The following is a 21,215-nucleotide window of genomic DNA, read 5'->3' as shown; positions in this document are numbered from 1 at the left end:
TACTGTCCGGCTCTCTCAAGGGCAAGGAGGAGATACCTGGGCGCCCCAGTGCTGGCATCACTGGAAGATGCCTCCAAAAGGACGCCACAGGAACTGCTGGCCTATGCTAAAAACACCTCGATTCTCGGGGACTTTAAAACCACCTAAACACTCCCGCGACGGTTCATACACCCCCCCTATCCGGATAACTAAGGGCCAGATTGGCCTATGCGTGGCCCCGCTGAGGGCCGTTCGGGTTAACCTAACCTAACCTAATGTATACTTACGTTCTCCTTCACGACCCATTCTGTTATTTTCACCGTTGCGGCTATCCACACATATTTGCACCCATAGGCATGTGCATACCAACTCAAAACACGTACCGTCGCTCTTGTTTGTATGTATGCAGCACCACTTAGCCTCACAATGTGACCAGTTTGCGAATATATCAAAATACTTTTTTTTTTGTTTTTGGGTTTCTTTGTGACTTCTCAATATAGAATTATGTATATAAAAATATATATGAAAATTTAATAATGAATACAAATCAGAATTTATCGCTTTGGAGGTCTTAAAGTTTTGGAATTAGAGCTGGAGAAACATCGATGCTAGGGTGTACACATCGATGTTTTTTCTCAAACATCGATATTTTTAGTTGGAATACATATACAGTACAAAAGAACAGCCCTATCGGCAGAAGTGAAAATATCGGATACTGTGCCGGCATTTGCGGCGAATTCAATTCGCCGTAGTCTGTTGGATTGCCACACAGTTCACATATGTGAACATGTGAACTGTTTATGTGTGTGCGACGTCGCTCAAAAACTGGTTGACGGCGAAAACAAATGCATTTTCATTTGACTGACTACTTTTGGCGTGTGAGCATCAATAAAATCATCGTTGTTCAGAAAAACTGCAAAAAGTAAGAAAAATTGTAAAAAGTAAGAAAAACTCTGGTAAGTCTTTGTTGCTATAGTTCTCATGGTAAACAAAAAGAAAATACGACTTTTAGTGCTCCTGTGAGGGAATTTACTAAAAAATTTCTGTGTGTCGTCGCTTTATGTGCTCGTGCTGGGTTTTTTTTTTTTTTTGCGTCGGAGTTCTTCATACATATGTGTGCGCGATTGATCCTTCATTTTGCAAGTTTTTAGTGCTCTCTGCATTGGTTAGTTTGTTCGTGTCTATAGGCAGTGCAATTAATAATCAGAGTGGCTCAGTGCAAAGGGCAAAAGATTTTTCTTTTTTTTGCTGTTCGTTTGCTTCAGCCTAACCAAAAAATGTTCAGAGAGAAGAAAAAAGATGGCTGGTTCTCTGCTATCACTGTTTAGTCTCTTTCTTGCTGTTCGTTTGCATCAACCTAACCAAAAAATGTTCAGAGAGAAGAAAAAAGATGGCTGGTTCTCTGCTACCAGTCGCTTTTTTGCTGTTCGTTCAACCAAACCAAAAAAATTATTGAAAGAGAAGATAAAAAGATGGCCGCGTCTAGTTATTTGTACGCTTTTCGTTCGGTGTGCTTTTTGATTTTTCGTTTTTTGTAGGGGCGGAAAGGAAATTTTGAAATAAACTAACAGTGAGATTTATCTGGAGTGTGGATACCAAATTTGGTTGCTCTAGCTCTAATAGTCTCTGAGATCTGTACCACATTGTCTTCCGATAATTTAATAATTGTTGAATTATTGGAAAATGGAACCATTAAGGTTATACCAATATAGACATATTAATTTGTCCATTTGTCCGTCCATCTGGTTATTGACACAATTTTGAAGTTACGAGCAACCCGAAACGGCAAAATTATAGAACTAATCATATTTTTTAGATTGCACAACTCAGACCAAAGGAATTTCCCGCTCACAAAAATTGGTATTTATGTGATATTTGCGATATTTATTTGATTTGCGGCAACCGGATCACGCACTTTTGCGATTTGACAGTCGATTCGCAACTATTTTCGATTCGCAAAAAAATGTTGAAGTAACGTCAATCAAAAGATTATATATATAATCTGAATTGTGAATAGTAACTGACGGCTATAAATCAATAGTCGGCAGCGCTCTGTGCACTGTCCATAGGAACTTAGTTCGACGCAGCGAGGTCGCCATACCTACAGTGGATGTGGTAGGATGTCCACTGCAGGAAGACAAAAATTAATCAGCTCTACGCTTAAAATGTTAAAAAATATATATTTTTTTTTGGCGCAAAACATCTTGATATTTCTGAAATGCGTCACTGCTTTAAGCTTTGAAAATGTGATGCCACACTCGATTTTTGGTATGGAACAGCATTACCCGCAAGCTAAATTTTCCCAATGACGGGAGAAGAGCTTCAAGTATACACCAATGGAAATTAACATTTGTTTCTGCCACGGAAAGCTTTTGGTATGCACCTGATAATGGCTATTAAATTCGTCGGCCCAGGAATAGAATAATTGTGAGCATTAATTGCTTATGCTACAACACCTACAACACACAAATATACTGGAACTTGAGTGTCAGTTATCAGTCGTTGCTTTTTGCATACCCGTATATTTATTAGAGAGATCGACAGAATGCACGATGGGAGCATTGTGAACAATTTAAAACTTAAAATGTCTACGAAAAAATAATAAGCATCGAGGAGACGGGCAACATCATCCTCCACATGTGGCACATCGTGATAATCGTAGGCCCTGCACACATCTCAACTGATTAAAAATTTGTTGCTCTCTCGCGGAAAATTTGAAGGAAATGAAATTTAAAATTGGAACTTGGAATGTGGAAAAAGTGTGATTACTGATGAGCAGAAAATAAGCAACCATACAGCAAACACATAAAAAATAGTTTTTGCAAAAAGTTTGGCTGTAGACGCCTTGTTCATGGAAAACTTGACACAGAGGACGTTTACATTTGGAATTTGGATTATTAAAATAGTGTGATCACTGATGGGCAGAAATACAAATTTCTTTAACAGCATATTGGTTTCTTGCGTTCCTGGAAAATCTTATTGGAATTCAATAGGCTTGAACCGCAATAATAATATCGTACAGATGGCAATACGGATTTGCTTGTCATATTATTGACTTGGACGGCTTTAACGCCTCTTTAAAGTCAAGCTATTTGTATATTTCCTCTGGTCTGAACAGTGCCTCGAGTGCTTTTTTCATCTCAATCCATAAAAATCATTAGATTAACACTGGGAAAATTATGACGCGTAATTGTTAGAAATAAAAAATGTTCTACCAACACTTAATCAGCCGAAACAGTGAAAAAATCCGGTTAATTTATGGTATATATCTGGAAATTCAGCATTTTGAATCAATTTTGCAGATGCCGCTCCCAGAATAAATTCAGAATGTTCTTTATCATATTAATAGCCAAAATACATCTTATAACTATACTGTTCAGTTTTTATAGTTTTCGAATGTAATTAATTCACAAGCCCTGAACAGGGAATAGAATTGACCGTTTTGTCAACTATGATCTGCTTGCAGAATATTAAACCATTCTACTAACAGAAAATTTTTGTGAAGTAAAACCCTTATTTCTTTTTAACCAATTTGTCGATTTTGATGAATTTATATAAAATTTACGTAATATTTTATATATAGATTTAGGCATCCTACCATTTTAAAAAAAATCCGGAAAAATTGCCCAAACTCTGCTAGCCTAAATAAATGTTTAAATCATTTTTGCGTAAAATCAAAACCAATCTTTTAAAAGACATTGATGCACATTCGCGCTGAAACGCGTTGGTCGCGAAACCCAGTTCGGTTTATTCCCGTGCTATTACAAGACTATTTGCACAACAATTATCGGGGTTTTTAAACATTAATTGTGTGCGACGGTATGTACAGAATGATTAAAATGAATGAAACAAGAAAGGAATTTAACAGCAAAATGCGGCATTCAGAGGTTTTGGACAAAATAAATTTTTACAAACGATACCATTAACGACGCCTTATTAATGTACCTATATATGTTTAACAATTTAAAAAAAAACCACACCATGAAAAAAACTTTAGTTCATTATATATATCAAAAGCCTCACATCTGTCGGTTTGGTGCGAAGCGTAAATAAGAAAGTTGAATTTTTGCCTAGTTTTACCGGGGGTAAAAATTAGCTGATGAACATTAGAACATTTTGTACCAAAAATGATCTTTACGAATTATTCAATTCTGTCGCTGAGCTGCTACCAAAATACCAGATAAAAATGTGTCTGATATCTACAATCAATATTTTGGTACTACGGCATTTCTTCGTTTCGGAACGCGTCACTGATATGATTAATATGTTATATGTTAAAAATTATTTAATTAATTTTGATACATTTGTCCTAAGACAAGAGTTCATATAATACCGTCATATCGGGTTTCTATCTGAGAAGAACGACGTTCGCTGTTCTCTAATATTCTCACTAACCAAAGTGATTGTTTCGGTAGATTGCGATGTGTGATGGTTTAAAACTGAGGCAATTTTGTATACAAATATCGGTATATAAATCAAACAGCCTTTTGGCGTGTAAATATGAGAGGCCTTCATGAATCCAAGTATTTATTTAATAACAGCTATACTCAAGCCCCTTTAATTATATCGATCCATACGAATCCTTCCTTCACTCAGATTCTGATCACTTCCGAATTCGAAGGTTCGTTCTCATGACTTTGAAATGACTCAAAACATCCCAATCTGATTTTGTAGAACCGATTCCAAAAAGCAGGAACCGTAAATAATCATTTTTTTTTTTTTTTTTTTTAAATAAAAAAATCTCTTATTTTTAATGGACCTAGAAAAACACTATTTACACCAAAATCTTTATTTTTGTACAATCTCTGCATTGCCGCCATGATTTGTAAACTTTTGATTTTTTACGATTTTCTTCACAGATAATCATTATTTTTGAGTAATTTGATAAAACTTAGGATTAATCATTATTCTTGATCAAAAAAAATAAAACTCAAAAATAATGATTATCAATGATTTTTATTTTTTTCGCTTAAAATAAAACTCAACAGGAATTTACGGCTTCTGTGTTAGAATGTTTGCCAATATTATTGCATATCCTTGTCAAAGGACCACAAAGCTACACCCTGCGCTAAAATTTTCTTTTTGAAAATACATTAAAATTTTTTTGTTATTTTTGGTTTTGTTGTCGGATATACGTTTAATTAATAAGTATTATTTAATTTTACAAAAATTAATTTTGACAATGACAATGGCCGTGTCCATTTTAAGGCAGAGGATTCTGTTTTTGAATGTTTTGACCATGTCGCATTTAATTTGGCTGTACTTTTCCTCGACTAAGCTCATAATATTTCTGGAAGTTACAGTGGGCATATCCAAGCCGCTAAATATGTGAGCTGTTAACGCCTTAAAGCCTTTTGAGTCTAGTACAGCAAACGGATGTTTTGCGGCAGTCACCAGGTCAATACAGGCATTCTTGACATCATCTTGCCCCATTACCCCCGAAAACTTCTTTTTCTTTTCGGGCACTTCGGTTTTTTTGTTTTCGGCCAAGGTTTCATATTCGCCTTTGTGCACCTTTTCTAAGTGCCGCTTTAGATTGCACACAAAATTTCCACTCAAAGTCAATTTGCAAATTTTACACTCAGAAACATTACTTTCCGCGTGGAATGTAAAAAAATTACGCGGAATACAATTACGTTTGCGACCCATCTTGAAACGCGACTAAGAATAATCACCAAAAACTAAGTATCAATGCATTAACACTCGCGGCTTAAGATAAGCAATTCTAAAAATAGATAAATAAATTGCAAGAGCGTAGTCAAGCGCAAGTAAGTCTTCGTAAGTCTTCTTCCCCCCTCAGGTACGACTATGAGCAACTAGCTTTCCTTATCTTTTATTTGTTATTGATACATAAAAGCAGTAGTAACGTAGTTTCAAAGAATACAAATATATATATTTACATAAATAACACAAATAAATGCTGAGATTTATTTTGAGCGAAATATAACATATAAAATTTAATATAATATATTAATTTATTATTTTTTAAATTTATTTTCAAAAAGAAAATTTTAGCGCAGGGTGTAAGTTGCGGTCTCCGCAGCAACTCACAGCGTTCCCCCTCTCTTTTAAAGATTTTGGGTGGTAATAGGGTTTCTGTGAACGCCAAACATATTCTCTGGAGTCTATCTGACCATATAATACCAGTTTACTTTCATCAACCGAAAGAATGTTTCGTCACGGTGACACAGGCCAGTCCCTATGCGTTTTTCAAACAAAAATATAATTTCAGTCAGTTAGCTTCTCGAGAAAACAGAAATACATAGTGCAAGGGGATTTTTTTTTGCGTCTACGGTTTGTTGATATAAGAGCGTGATTAAAAAAAACAAGAAGTCTGTCAAGGTAAAATTCTGGGATCTTGTCGGCCAGTTTGAATCGCAGCCATGAAAAGCGGTGACGCGGAAAAGACATTTCCTCTAAAGCGATAAGTTTCAGCTTATATTTTGTACTTGGGAGACCCACTATCGCACACTACAGCTGAGCTAAAGAAGCTTTCAAAATTTAGATCTAAACTATTTTTATGCAACATATGAAGTTCAAAGTATATAGTTTTCTTTATGGATTTTAAAATCCTTTGTTGGAATCGGACTGATCGATCCATATCCATATCATAAAGGTTCCATAGGACCCATTCGTTTTTTGAGATAATCCTACTGAAACTTTTGTATGTATGTATATAAATCACAAAAATGTTCAAAATCGGACCAATACATCAAATGTAAGTGGTTTGGCTTAAATTTTATGGTTTTTGGTGAAAAATAAGTATTATAGAACCATTCCTTTTTGGAATCGGCTCTACAAAATCAGATTGGGATGTTTTGAGTCATTTCAAAGACATGAGAACGAACCTTCGCATTCGAAAGTGATCAGAATCTGAGTGAAGGAAGGATTCGTATGGATCGATATAATTAAAGGGGCTTGAGTATAGCTGTGATTTAATAAATACTTGGATTCATGAAGGCCTCTCATATTTACACGCCAAAAGGCTGTTTGATTTATATACCGATATTTGTATACAAAATTGCCTCAGTTTTAAACCATCACACATCGCAATCTACTGAAACAATCACTTTGGCTAGTGAGAATATTAGAGGACAGCGAACGTCGTTCTTCTGAGATAGAAACCCGACGATATGACGGTATTATTTGAACTCTTGTCTTAGGACAAATGTATTAAAAATTAATTGAACAATTTGTAACATATAACATATTAATCATCATATTATAATCATTAATCAGAGATCAGCAGATAAATTTACTTTCCTAAACACTACACGATTCAACGACAATCTCTTTTTGTGCACAGCCCAAAAGATCTAATGTGAGTGTGCGGGAAAACTACTTCTGAATTTTGAACAATACATACATACTTGTGTACATATGAACAAATTCATCGTTATATGAGTGGTTTTTTTAAGCTGTTGCATTTCTGTGTTAACTTCAATTTCATAATTGAACATATATATGTACATCCATATTTGGGTCGCTTTCAATTACAGTTTTAACGCTGGATCAGCAATTTTTCGTTTCCTCTTTGTGATGTCATCAGTTTCAAAAAATTCGTATTAAAGAAGCAACTTTGAATATTGATACATACATACATACATACATCCATACATGCATATGCACCAGCGTGTGTAAGACTATGCATACAATGAATATGTGAAGAAATATAGATCGATCTCTCCAAAATACATACATATGTATGTATGTATACATTTAAAGGGCTTATCCCTGTTTTTAATTGCTTGGCTCAACATCTGGATACAATAGTATGCGTTTTTTAGTACAGAAATAACTCCGCTAGTCAGGTAACGAATAGGCGAAGAAGTCGTATTTTTGCTTCGTAAACAGTCTTGGCGGGGGACACGACGACCCTCGTCGTCGACCGAACCACATAAAAAAAAAACAACAAGCAAAACACGAAAACGAAGGGGATCGTTCATAATTCTACCCTGGGTACCACATGGAACACACACACATATGTAAAAAGCAGTGCTGTTGATACGCACATATGTACCACCAAAGCAGGCACAACGTCGCCTGAGGTTTGCGGCGAATTCGGTTTTACGCAATCGAATCGATATTTACATATGTATCCCACCAAAGAATATTAACTTTTTAGTTTGCAATTCTCTACTCCCCAATTAATTAATTGATTTATTTATGTACATATATAGGTCATTTTCGGTTTTGAAAATAAAATAAACCATGAAAAAACTATTTCCAATCAATGGTGATGGGAAGTAAACATCGAAATAGTAAACATCGAGCCGATAGGCGGTCGTCTGCATGCCGGGCACTTTAAGAGACCGTATTGTATTCTTTGTTTGCTCCTGCATATGTATGTATTAGCATCCATCATCAGGTAAAAATTCTAAAGCAAGCGTGTTTCAAGGCCATGTTGGCTCCTGAGCGAAACAAGTCATAGCTCGTTTGAAATGTCATGTTGATGTTGCTTCCCATTTACGCATTCCCAAGCCGATAGACTTTAGTTGTTTTTGTTTTCATTATTTTACCTACATTAAGTGTATGGATATGGTCATGCCATTTGATAAGTTTCTTTGGCATGGTTTTTGCACATATGTACGTATGCAGCTGCATAGGCGGGTGCGATGGATTCATAGGCGGATGGACAGCTGTACAGCTGTGATCGGTTCTGATATCGATAGGACTTTACATTTAACATTTTGTTATTTTATTTCCACAGGAGAGAAAACCTCAAAAGACTGGCACATGGAGGATGCAAGCGAAATTAATTTGGAGGTCATCAGTGAGTCGGATGATTCCGAGGCAGTGACTGACCGCCAGCAGACCGGCGATGTCACCCACAGAGATGTCCAAGTGTCCGCCTCTGAAAATGTCTCTGAGGAAGAGGGGGCTATTCTGCCCCTGGACCCAGCGATTGTTGCTAAACAAAAGCAAATTCTTGGCCTCTTGCCCTTCATCGAGGAAGTGAAAAATGCGTTTATGTCGAGTCTGACCCAGGGACAATTCTCCCGTCTAGAGGCCCTCATCTGCCTTGTCAAGCGAGAGTAAGTGCTTTCAGTTAACCTTTTTACTTGAGAAGTTCCTCAACAGTTTCTTTATGCACAGCAATGTGACCCCGTCGACTCTCAATAAAATTGAAACGATTGTAATGAAGCTGGAGACGAAATTCGGTGAGGTAAGTTGCCGCCCGACCGCCGCAGTTTTGTTTTCCCAACTAATTAAAACTGAATTGCAGAAGGTCCGAAATAGACAGGCACGCGAGGCCAGTGGTGCCGCATCAGGCAACCGTTCCGGGGCCCCCGCTCAAAAACGCTTGCTCCAGAAAGGTCAAGCCCCGGAACAAGACACAGCTCTAGCCAAATCCAAATCCACAGCCACTGCCGCCGCCTCGCCTCAGATCAACAACCAGAAACCAAAGGGTTCTGGCTCAAACACAAGCACAGGACTCACAAAGCGCAAAGAGAAGCCCAGCAGTACTGCGATAAAATATGGCGATAAAATATCGATAAGTTCGTCCAGCAGTGAAAGTGAGGACCACATGGAATCAACAAACAGGAAAAGAAATCCTCAGAGCAGGTCGACAACATTGTCTGGATCGAAAGCTTCGACTGAAAGACGCAAATCCGTTTCACTCGATCGCCCATCCCCAGCGAATAAAGTCGCAGAGGAGCCAGCGCGCAGGTCCTCCAGTTCCCACAGCTTTTCCGCCCACAAGCCACGCAATGAGCGCAAGAGTACAGCAAAGAGTCAAGGAGCAAGTCGGGATCAGAAGAAACCAGAGGGTGGCAAGGCGGATACCAGCCAGAAGGCCAGAGAGTGCGACAGAGTTCCTTCTGATGGACAAGATTTACTGTCTGCCATACGTGAAGCCAGAACCCTGGACAGAGAACAAAAGCAGGCGCGAGAGAATGCCAATAGAGAGCGGACCAAAGTTAGAAGTTTGCAATTCAATGCCAGCGCCAGCGCCGATCTAGGATTCTCGCGCCGATCCAATGCAGATCAAGCAACAGCAAAGACGGCATTTACCAGACAATGTGAAGCAGACTCCACATCGGCGGCGGCAGTGCGTCAGCCAACACCAAACGAGAGGCACCAACAGCAGCAGCCGCCCACAGAGCCATCGAATGGTACTCCTACTCTTGCTCCTACTATTTCTCCTACTCCTCCACCATCCTTGTGTGATAGAGATGCTGCCAGAAGGGATAGACCAGTCAGTCCACTTTCGGAAGCACGCAAGAAACTGGCCGCTATGCTGATGGATAAGCTGGATCCCTCCGGGGCTGTGGGAACGGGACTGCCGTGCACATTGCCACTGGCATCGAACAGCATGGATCCGCGTGGAAAGAATCCCAATTACAAAAGTCACGCCTTGTCAGCTGCCGTTTCGAATGTACTGGCCTCCCCGCCAGCTCCTCCCCCCCTGCCAGTTCCTCCCCCGAGTGTCATTCGCGATACATCGCCAGTGCTGCCGGCACCGCCAATGAAGGCCTCCTCCGTATGGAACCGCATCCCAGGGGCAGTAGCTGAGGAACGAAGCATGGGCTTTCGACCACGGAATCTGAACAGCCATAATGCGCATGTGCGGCCTCCGCACAATGTTCATGGGAACCAGCGGCCACAAGGACTCCCTGGGAACGAGACGCAATCCTCGGGCCCTGCGCCCCATTTGTCCAAATACTTTCATCCTTCCGATCCGAGATCGATGCCACGTGAAGCCACATGGGATCCACGTGAGACACGGGATCCACGCTGTCAGAATATGCCACGACCGAACCATCAGCACAAACATCAGCACCAGGGCTATTCTCAGGGCAACTCCACGAACTGGCAACCTTCGTCCTGGAATGGCAATAACAATAACAATAGAAATGAAACAAATCCCTTTAATGGTGGAGGTAGACCTAGTCCCGATCCTGGGTTTCTGCCTGGACCTAGACCCAACTTCGGTGGAGGCAGCTTTCGTGGCGGCCCCGGTGGCATTAGCCATCGATACATGCCACCAGGCGGCGGACGAGGACGAGGCGGAGGGAATTATGATGGGCCGCATTCGTATCGCGAGCATCGTGAGGCCAAGGCCAGGGAGGCAGCAGCCGCTGCCAAGGTGGCCGAGGAGCAGCGCCTGGCGGACATCGAGAAAAAACGCCAGCTGGAGGCAGCCGACAAGCAGCGGCAGCAGGAGGAGAGCGATTGTGCGGCAGTAACGTTGGCAGTGACGGCACTACCAGAGCGCCAGTTGGACACCTCATATCGCACCGTCATCGCGAATGGTCCGGCCAAGAAGATCGACTTTCGAATACCCAAAAAAACGTCGACAGCGGCAGCAGCCACGACCAAAGTGGGCCAGTCCTTGGGCAATGGTAAAGAGGGCGAGAGTGCCAGCTCATGCACGAGTCCACTCACGAACAAATCCTGTAATGAGAGAGAGGATAACGACAGAGACAAGGATAAGGATACGAATAGGAGTACTGATAATAACAAAGATACTCCTAACGTGGAGAGCGAGAGCCCCAGGAATAGTCCTAAAGATCCTAAAGATAATCCTAAACCTGAAAGAGCGGAAAAAAAGAATCGATCTAAAGATGCGGATAAGAACAAAAATATGTCTAAAGATCAGGATAAACCCAAAAAGGAAGAGACGTCAGCAGCAAAGAATGCCAACAAGAAAAAGAAAAAGAAGTTGAAGAAGAAAAAAGACAACAATCAAACGGAAAAGAAGGAGCAAAAAGAAGCAGGCGACAAGAAAGCCTCATCCTCCACGCCCTCCTCTTTACCTTCCTCTTGTTCCACTGCGGAGACTATTGCGAAAGGAAACAACTCGAATAATAAGCCACAGATCGATGGCTCAGGCGCCTCCTGCTCTCTCTCGGATAACGTAGAGAACGAGCCACCGATGGTCTGTATACCCTGTACGCCCTCGGACAAAGCCTCCGAGGGCAAACCGACAACCGACAAACCGGAGATACAGCCGGAGGACGCTGCATCGGATATTGACCTGAAGAACACAAAAACAAAGGCAGGAAGCCCTTTGGAAGGGAAGCCCGATAACGCGGCTGCAAGTGGAACTGCAACTGGAACCGCAACTGAAACCGCAACTGCCGAGTCCATGGCAGCCGCAGTTGCGGTTGCGGATCCAGTTGCGGGCCAAAAGGTACCCCCCAAACTATCGAAAATGAAGATTTTCCTGGGTCCCAACGGCCACAGTACATTCCTATTTAACGACGATGGCTCCAAGCTGCTCGAGGACTTTGGCCAGAAGTTTAAGGCAAATCCAAATGGAGATACAAATGGGAGTGAGGAGCAGCAGGGGCCCACATACAGCCGAAAAATCAATCCGAATATGCGACGCCGCAATTCGATGGCACCGACGGCCAGCCGTCCGCTGGTGGACAGGGCCTTGCTCTTTAATGGCAGTAGCCTGATGTATGAGGACCTCACCGAACAGAAGCGCAAGGATGAGAAGCAATCGATGAAGGCACGCCATCTGGCGAATATATTCGAGAAGACCAGCGATAATTGCCGCGTGTCTACCCAGAATATTATCACTGGAAAGCGGCGCACACGCGGCATACCCGAATGTTCCTTCAACGAAACGAAGCTCAGCCGGAACTGCTTCGGTTTGGGTCAGATAAACAGGTCCGCTAAGGCCACACCCGAGGAAAAGAAGCTACGATCCATTACAGTGCCGCAAACAAAACCTGATATTCCACATTCCAAATCGGAGGCAGACAAGCCGAGATCGGGGGAGGATAACAATTTTGAGACTGATATTTCCACCAAACCGGAGGCGACGGAGTTGCAAACGGAGAAGACTCCTCAGCCTGTGAAACGCAAACGAGGCAGACCTCCCTCCTCGCCCAAGAATGCGATCGTGCAAGCGAGCAAGAGACCACGACTGGAAATCGAAGAAAACCGTGCTCAGATTGAGGTGACGGACTCCGATGAACAGTCTGTTGCCCCAACACCAACACGGCCGACACCGACACCGCCTGCTCCACCGACCGTGCATCTAGCACGAGCCAAGCCACGGGCACGCAAGAGGAACGAGCTGGAAAAGCTCAACGAATATCTTTCGTCCATGCACAACGGAGAGGAAGTGACGCGGGCCACTGGAAGACGAGCATGCACTTTGCAACAGGTGCAACGGCGTTCAGAGTCGCTATCGCCATCGCCGTCTCCTTCTCCTCTTCCCAGTCGTAGGCCCAGCCCAAGGGAGATTCGAAATGTGGCACGTCGCGGTCGACCCTGTGGACCCCGCGGAAACAACGACGGCATCAATCGAGCGTCCACAATCTGGAAAAGGGAGAAGCCAGTGTTGAAATGTGTTGTGCGTTTGCGGCGTCACCCAATGCCAATACCCCCGCAGTCCCCGAAACAGCCAACGCCAACGCCAACGTCAGCGAAAACGTCAAAGACAACGACAACAACACAACCAAAGCGAAAGGAGGAGCAGAAAAAGCGAAACAAAAAAACACAACTGAATGTGAACTCCGAATGGAATGCCATGTCCACTGGGGCCATAGATTGTGTTGTGTGCCACATGGAGATCGATAAGAATCCCATCGGCCACTATCTGCAGTACCACAAGGAGAACTACATCTCTCGCCTGGCACCCGGCATGCTGGACGAACTGCGCGAAGGTCGGGGCAATCGTTTGCGGTTTGCGGGGGGTGACGGCAGCAGAATGAAGTACAACTACGTGTGTCCCTTCTGCACGAAGGACCTGCAAAACTCCTCCTTCGGCAACATAGCGTTGCATCTGATTGGGCATACGGGCGAGAGCAATACCCAGTGCTCGGCGTGCAAGCAACCCATGCGACGCCAGGCTACAATTAAGAAGCATCGCAAGAATTGTGTCCCCGAAGCACAAATAGTTTCCGACCCGAGAACCAGCTGCCTGCCCCTCAGTCTGCATGTCTGTCCTGTGTGCGATTACGTGCAGATGGGGCAGGAGAGACGGGACAGGCATCTGATGAAGCATCATCGGTTAAACGAACAGCTGATCGCGGACATAGAAATGGAGAAGGTGATCCTCTGCTGTCGTCCCGCCGATGACATACAGATGAAAACAGAAACGGAAACGGCCGTGCCGAAGCTGATATCGCGACGCAGCTCCATGATCTATCCGAAGACCCCCAAGAAGAAGATTTGTTTCAAGATAAAGCAACGGAAGCCCGGCAGACCCTCCAAGCTCTCCAAGCGGGGGGACGAGTCCCAAGGGGAGGAGGAAGATGTGGAAGAGATTGAAGAGGATGGCATGCCAGCGTCACAGGAGATGCAGGAGATCGAGGTGCCTCCGCTGAATGAAGATGCTGCCGCCGAACCCATTTTGGTCGTCAACGAGTGCCTCTTGGATCTTGATCCCGAATTAGAAATGGATCTGAAGCTGCTGCATGCCCAGCTGGAGGAGGATATCGAGGAGACGGAACTCTTACAAAACGAGTCTGGGCTCCAGCAAAAGAGTGCTGCCGCCATCACCATGGTGGAGGAGAAGCCAATTTTGGCGGAACTGTTGCCAATGGAAGTGGAGGGCACCGGCAATGAAGCGCAGGTAACGCAGGATTCGCCAGCTAAACCCTCAGAGGAGGAGGAGGAGACAGTAGTGCCTGCAGTCCCCGTGGATACGCATATTCCCGACCTGTCTGTGGATCCCCTCATGGGCATTGGAAGCGATGATTCCGGTAGCGAAATGGATGTCGATGTGGATGTGGAGGTGGACACCGTATCTGCATGCACAGCCCCCACACCAGCCCCTGGCGCTAAGGATGTCGATGATGATGACAAGAAGAGGGTCCCCGGGGATTGGGTCGATCTGGTCGAGACTGGCTCTCAGGATGGGTCCCGCTCCCAGTCGATATTCCGAAAATTCAATCGTTACTACTCCCGCCTCACCAACAGAACGGGTGGAGGAGTAGGTTCAGGTTCAGGAGGAGGCGGACCACGTCACTCAACATCCCGTATTACGCCAGCCGATCCAAATGAACTTATGCCCGAAATGCGACCCTTGGAACCAGAACCAGAACCAGAACCAGAAAAAGCACGGGAGATACAGATAAAGCCAGTACTGTCCGCCCCAACTGCAGCTCTAGCAGCTAAGCCAACTCCTTCCGAAATAGTAGTAGCAGCAGCAGCAGCAGGAGGAGTACCTGCCCCCGGGGACACCACACCAATGTCGGCATTGACGCGAGTGGAGAACGTGGCCTACCGCATGAGGGAGACCACACTGCCGGCGAGTGCCGTCTACTGCTGCGTGTATCCCGGCTGTTCGTTTCTCTTCTCAAACGAGCGCGAGGGCCTGGAGCGACACTTTGCCATCGAGCATCCGCAGGTGTCCTGGAGCGGCGGCTGTTTCGCCTGCATCACCCAGGACCAGACAAAGGCGCTACTGACACTACCGCGCAGCATTGCAGATGAGCTGCATCACCTGGCCCAGAAGCATATGCCTGCTGCAGCACCTGCAGCGAATCCACCCGAGCAGCTGCTGCCCGCGGCCAAGCCAGCACTGCCCAAGCTTCGAGTGCGTCGCTTCAGTGGCGACTTACTCACGAAAGCTGCAAAGCAAGTCGAACAGGACCAGATACAGCAACAGCAACAGCAGCAGCAACAGGAAAATGTATCCTCGAACCAAGTGGATGTGGATATGCATGGGAATGTGGAAGGAGATACCCTGGCTAATGTTATGCTCAGGGATCTGCTAAAGGCCACGCCACGACCTATCAACCAGCTGGCGGACTTAAATGCCGCCGGACTGGGGGAATTTCTTTGCGCCAAGCCTGCCACTCCGCCTGCATTATCTCCCAGGGAAACGGAAACGCAAGCCCCAAGGGCTGCAGATGGGAATGCAAATGGAAACGAAAAGGCAAATGAAGAACTGCTGTACAATAATAGGAAGAACACAGGCCTCCAAATCGTGACTGTGTGCCATGTGGATGAACCCCAGAATGAACCAGCAGAACCCCAGGCAATGCCACCAGTCCTGCCTGAGTCACTGGCAACAGTTAACAATGGCCATTTTATGGTGACTCAAAGCATCTCTGCGAATCACGTCAACATATGCCTGGCAGCTCCAACAGCAGCAGGTTCAGCTGTAGCTGCATCTGCAGCAGCGGAAAAGGGTGCTCCCGCTGGAGCACCACCAACAACAGCCAACCGTCGTCCAAATCTCCACTTGTCGCAGGATCGTTTTCGCTGCATGGCCGCTGGATGCGGCTATTGTGCCCACACAGTGATGTGCATACGGGAGCACATGAATTTTCATCGTTTCAGCTTTGGGAGCGCCGACTACCTGTACTGCGCCTACTGCCCTCATGTGGCCTCCGATGTGGATGACTATGTGCGACATGGCGTCCTTGTGCATGGCCTGGCGCCGCGCCATGAGCTGGAAACAGCTACAACCACACGGCCGGGCGGGGAGTTGTCTGTTAGCGAGCAGATTCATAAGACATTCACCCAGCAAAGGAAGGCATTTACAGCGACAGTTCCACCGGCAGTGCCAGTGTCAGCGTCAGCGCCAGCAAAGGAGAAAGTACAGCCACAGCTACAGGGAAAGGAAACGGCTCCAGGCAACCCACATGGAGGAGTATCTCTTTCCAAAGTATTGGTCAGATATCTAGAGCCTACAGGATATGGGGGTGAGTACTGGGGATCCATCGCCCTATCCATACCCAGCATCCATTAATATTCTCCGCTAATCCACAGACGACAAGCTGTTCGAATGTCCGCAGAGGACCTGCGGGGCCCGACTGACGAGCGAATCGTTTGTCAACCACATCCACTACCACATACGCAGCTCCAGCTCCCGCATGGACACGGAGCTGGTTAAGTGTCGGTATTGTCGCACGCTGGAGACGCCGCCAATGCTGCGGCAACATATGCTGCTGCATCATGCGCGGCATAATTATATCTGCAGCCTGTGCCTGGAGACGGGCACCAGCAAGGATATGGTGATATTCCACGTCCAGAAGTGCCATTCAGAGGTGCTCGGCCTGCCCAATCACTCCTTCAAGGTGATGGAAGTCTCCCTGCAGGAGGGCCACGCTGTAATGGCCGCCCACAGTTCCACGGTGTGTCATGTGGTTGGGGTGCTGTTGCCTTTCGAGCAAGAGCAGCTGCAGGCTATGAAGTTCAAGCTGATCCGCGAACTGAAGCTGCGCGAGGCCGGCACAAAGTTTGTATTTCGCTCTTCGGAGGCGAAGCTGCTGCCCAGCGGCCACACTGTGCTGACGGTGCAGCTGCGTTGCGCCGAGTGTCTGTATGTCAGCTCTGAGGTTGTGCACATGCAGCGACACCTGGCCATGCACAAGGTGCAGACGATTGGTGCGTTCGTGGAATCACAGCGCATCGTGCAGACTAGCCCCGAAATCCCCGAGCCATCTCCGGTGAAAGAAGATGTGGCCAACGGAGCTGGGGGACAACATACGGTGGTCAATCCGTACATGCTGTACGTACCCTCAGCGGGTCGCTTTGTCTGCGGTGCATTGGACTGCGGCATACAGCTGCCAACGCAGCAGGCCCTCATCGAGCACATGTCGAAGGAGCACAAGTACACGGATGTGCTGTGGTGCCCCTTCTGCCGCTGCCGTCAGCCCAGCAAGTTATCCGTCACAAAGTACTTGAAGCATCTGCTCACCCACAAGCATCACGTTTATCAGTGCGGTTCCTGCTCTCGCTGCAATCCCGACCGTTATTCCATTGAGCGGCACATCATGGACCGGCACCCGAAAATCAATGTAGATGTGGTGATACACAGGCAGGAGGTAAATGCACGGCTAAAGACCACAGCCCGATGGATTAAGTTGCGTGAGTACCCAGTAGCCAGTACCCAGATCCCATACCCAATGATTGAATCTCCTTTGCGATTCCCTTTACAGCCAAGCTATCGAAGCACCCAACTCACAATCAACTCATATGCAATCTGTGCCAGCACATGGACAACGCAATAATAAAGATGCGCGCACATGTAGAGGCAGTGCATGGCATTAAGCATCAGTACATCTGCCCTGTGCGTGCGCCGCAGTGTAGTTTTGGGGCAAATGAGCCCGTCTCCGTCATTCAGCACATTCTGGATAATCATCCGAGTGAGCAGGTGCAGCCAGCGCTTATCTATCAGCGCCCTATCGCGCGGAAAAGGCAAACGATGGGGTTCTACTGCTGCCAGTGTCGGCTGGCCTTTCTCAGCTTCCAGCGGATCGTGGCCCATCTCAAGGAGCAGCATGCGTGCCTCTGCCAATACAAGTGTCCGCATTGCGAGATCAGTTGCGCTCAGGAGCGAAGCGTTATCTCGCACATGATTGACGAACATCCGGACCTCAAGGGACTGGCTATCTGCCAGTTCGAGCGAGTGTTTACTGATCTACCCGATAAGCTGGCCTGGGCCGAGGCCTATCCGATTGAGGAGGCACAGCAGCGTGAGCAGCAGCAACAGGAGGAAGATCAAGAGGAGGATCCAGACGAAGAGGAGAACGAGCAGCCAGAGGAGCAGGAAGTTCAGCAGCCCCCCCTTGCTGTCAATTCAAGGATCAGTGAGGTGATCGATCTTCTCGACTCGGATGATGAAACAGAGACTGAGAGAGTGACAGCGCCAGCGCCAGCGCCAGCACCAGTGACAGTGACAGCGACAGCGAATCGGAATGTCAGCGAACCCTTTAACGAGAGTTTACGTGTGTCTATTGCAGAGAAGGATAAGACCCTGATCGAATCCTATTTGCGTAATCATTTCTATATTTTCTGCTGCGATCATTGTGGTTTCACCTCACGGAATCTGATGGAAATGAAAACCCAGCACTGGGCAAAGGCGCATGCGAAGCGATCTTTCATGTTCCGGGTGCAGCCGATATTGATGTGCTGCCAATGCAAGTCCTTTAATGGCAGTGCTAAAGAGCTGCGTGACCATCTGATGTCAGCGCACCAACATAAACGCCTGGTCAGGACGTTCGGCTGTGATGTGCGTCGGCCCAGGGAGTGCGGGTTCTGCGATTACAATTATCAGAACTGGGAGGATCTCAGCAGCCACATGGAGCAGGCGAATCACCAGGCAAACGATCTGAAGAACATGACGGACTCGGGTCTGGAGGTGCTGCTGAATCTGAATCGAAGCAAAAACGGGGCCGAGTATTATCAAAAGTGCAGCCTGTGCCAGAAGATACTGCCGGATCAGATAGCGATGTACCATCACGGACAGCAGGAGCACGCCAATCAGGGTTTCAGCTTCACGAATGTCCACCCGCTGATGTTTCGCTGCGTATACTGTGTGTTCTCCTCGCAGGAAGAGATGGTCACGCTGCAGCACATGATCTCCCACTTTGGGGGCTTCCAAAGGTGCCATTTTTGCCAGATGGATCAACCCGGTGGCTTCCAGCAGTACATCCAGCACTGCTACACGAATCACCAAGAAAGAGTTGGTCGTTTCCGGCAAGTGTACACGTACCGGGTGATTTTGCGATTCCTTATGCAGACGGCCCTCCAATTCCAGAACGGTCTGATCATAAGCAAGAACAGTTTGCTCAACACACGCTACAATAGCGATACTCTAAGTCGCCAGCTTTACGAAGAGTTGATGGCCCTGGCCGAACGTCCGCCAATTCCCCGGATTCATATAGGTCTCAAGAATACCACACCTATCGCCATCCAGGGGCTCCAGGGGGAGCCAGTGCCAAAAAAAGCCAAGATCAGCCAGCGACGTCAGACCCTGGGTCCAGATGAGTTAATCAGGGCGAATCCACCAGCAGTAGCAGCCGTCGCACCAAGCCCAGCCGCAGCCCTTTCACCAAGCCAAGCCGCAGCCTTCGCACAACGCCCAGCCGTAGCCCTCGCACAACGCCCAGCCGTAGCCCTCGCACAACGCCCAGCCGCAGCTCACGGCAGACCAGCGAATACTACTTGGTCCACCTCGTTCACGGGAACTAATCCCACAGCTCCACTGCAGCCGCCGCCACCAGCAGCAGCAAAAGTAGTAGCCGGCAATCAACAGACTACATCGACAGCTGGACCACAGAACATAATAAGGAACCTTAAGCGACGCAACAGCGTTGTGATCTTTAGTCGTCCCTAGGGATGTCTCTGGTATCCTCCATACATAGGAAAGACTATTACTATTCAAATTACACTTAAAAAGTATGAGATCAAGAGATGAGATCAGCCATTTCTGAAACTGCCTGTTTTCACGCGAGAGAGAGAGGTGTTGTGCTAGTTCCAAACTAAAAACATACAATTTATATACACAACATTTTGGTTTGCTTTTAAGCAAGATGAAAATTATTGCTACATTTGTAAGCATTGAAAACTAAACCGATTTCCAAGCGATCATTATGAGAGAGATAGAAATAGTGATAGAGGAAGAGAAAGAGTCACTCTATGTGACCAAGCGATCATTATGAGAGAGATAGAAATAGATATAGAGGAAGAGAAAGAGTCACTCTATGTGACCAAGCGATCATTATGAGAGAGATAGAAATAGAGATAGAGGAAGAGAAAGAGTCACTCTATGTGACCAAGCGATCATTATGAGAGAGATAGAAATAGAGATAGAGGAAGAGGAAGAGTCACTCTATGTCTATATCTGTCATAATGAAATCGGTTTAGTTTTCAGCGAGACATTCGGGGAAAGACAAGATATTTTTTTTTTTTGTAAATTAAGTTAAACCTAGTGTTTACGATTACTTGTACACCCAAAGAATCAATTATTATCAATATTATTATTTGTATTCTTCACTGATGACACGCTCCATTGTATTGAAACTGAAAGGTGGGCACTGTCTGGCCCTGCCGCTGGCGGACACTGGTGCATCGCAGCTGATTGTAGTACTCGCAGGGCGTGGCATAGGTCACCAGCTGGTGGTTGCGCAGGACACAGACGGGACGGTAGTAGCGCGGGCAGCTGTGCTCGCAGCTATCCTCATCCTCATCCACGGGGTTTTCGGCAGCTTTCAGCAGCAGCAGCTGCTCTTCATCGTCATTGTCATCGCCATCCTCCTCCTCCTCAGCGTCTTGCTCCAGCGAATACTCGTCATATCCATCGTTGCCGTTATCCATCCATTCTACCTCCACTGATGTGTGCCTGGTTTGCACCACTCTGCCCAAGGATAGGACTTGCTGGGCGATTACAAAGAGAATTGAAAACAATAATATTAAACGCATGTCTGCCTGCGTGTGCTTTTTGTGCGTGCGTGCGTGGGTCACTCGACTGCAGACCACAGACTGGAGAATGGTTGGCTTCCTGGCGTCTTTCCTAGTCTTAAATGCTTCTTAAA

At 45.9% G+C, this 21,215-nt stretch overlaps 2 protein-coding genes across 5 annotated transcripts; one reads left to right on the top strand and one right to left on the bottom strand.

Moving 5' to 3' along the window:
• The first annotated feature begins 824 nt into the window (after positions 1-824).
• LOC108153742 lies at positions 825-20,660 on the top strand. Of its 4 annotated transcripts, none has more exons than XM_017283892.2 (6): positions 825-901; positions 8,690-9,014; positions 9,076-9,145; positions 9,206-16,598; positions 16,666-17,766; positions 17,838-20,660. In XM_017283892.2, exons 2-6 carry the CDS (start codon positions 8,716-8,718, stop codon positions 20,015-20,017), a joined length of 11,043 nt encoding a protein of 3,680 aa, XP_017139381.1. In that variant the 5' UTR covers positions 825-901; positions 8,690-8,715; the 3' UTR covers positions 20,018-20,660. The 4 variants fall into 4 exon arrangements, with proteins under 4 accessions (XP_017139381.1, XP_017139364.1, XP_017139372.1 ...); XM_017283875.2 differs by having other exon boundaries at positions 839-935; XM_017283883.2 differs by lacking the exon at positions 825-901 and adding an exon at positions 8,265-8,347.
• LOC108153835 lies at positions 20,526-21,207 on the bottom strand. The gene has a single exon (XM_017283937.2). The coding sequence runs from the start codon at positions 21,100-21,102 to the stop codon at positions 20,674-20,676; it is 429 nt and encodes a 142-aa protein (XP_017139426.1). The 5' UTR covers positions 21,103-21,207; the 3' UTR covers positions 20,526-20,673.
• Positions 21,208-21,215: the final 8 nt, after the last annotated feature.

The sequence above is a fragment of the Drosophila miranda genome, chromosome XL (assembly GCF_003369915.1).
Source record: "Drosophila miranda strain MSH22 chromosome XL, D.miranda_PacBio2.1, whole genome shotgun sequence".
Taxonomy (NCBI): domain Eukaryota; kingdom Metazoa; phylum Arthropoda; class Insecta; order Diptera; family Drosophilidae; genus Drosophila; species Drosophila miranda.
The sequence above is the reverse complement of the archived record's forward strand: the minus strand, read 5'-3'. Positions and strand labels throughout refer to the sequence as shown.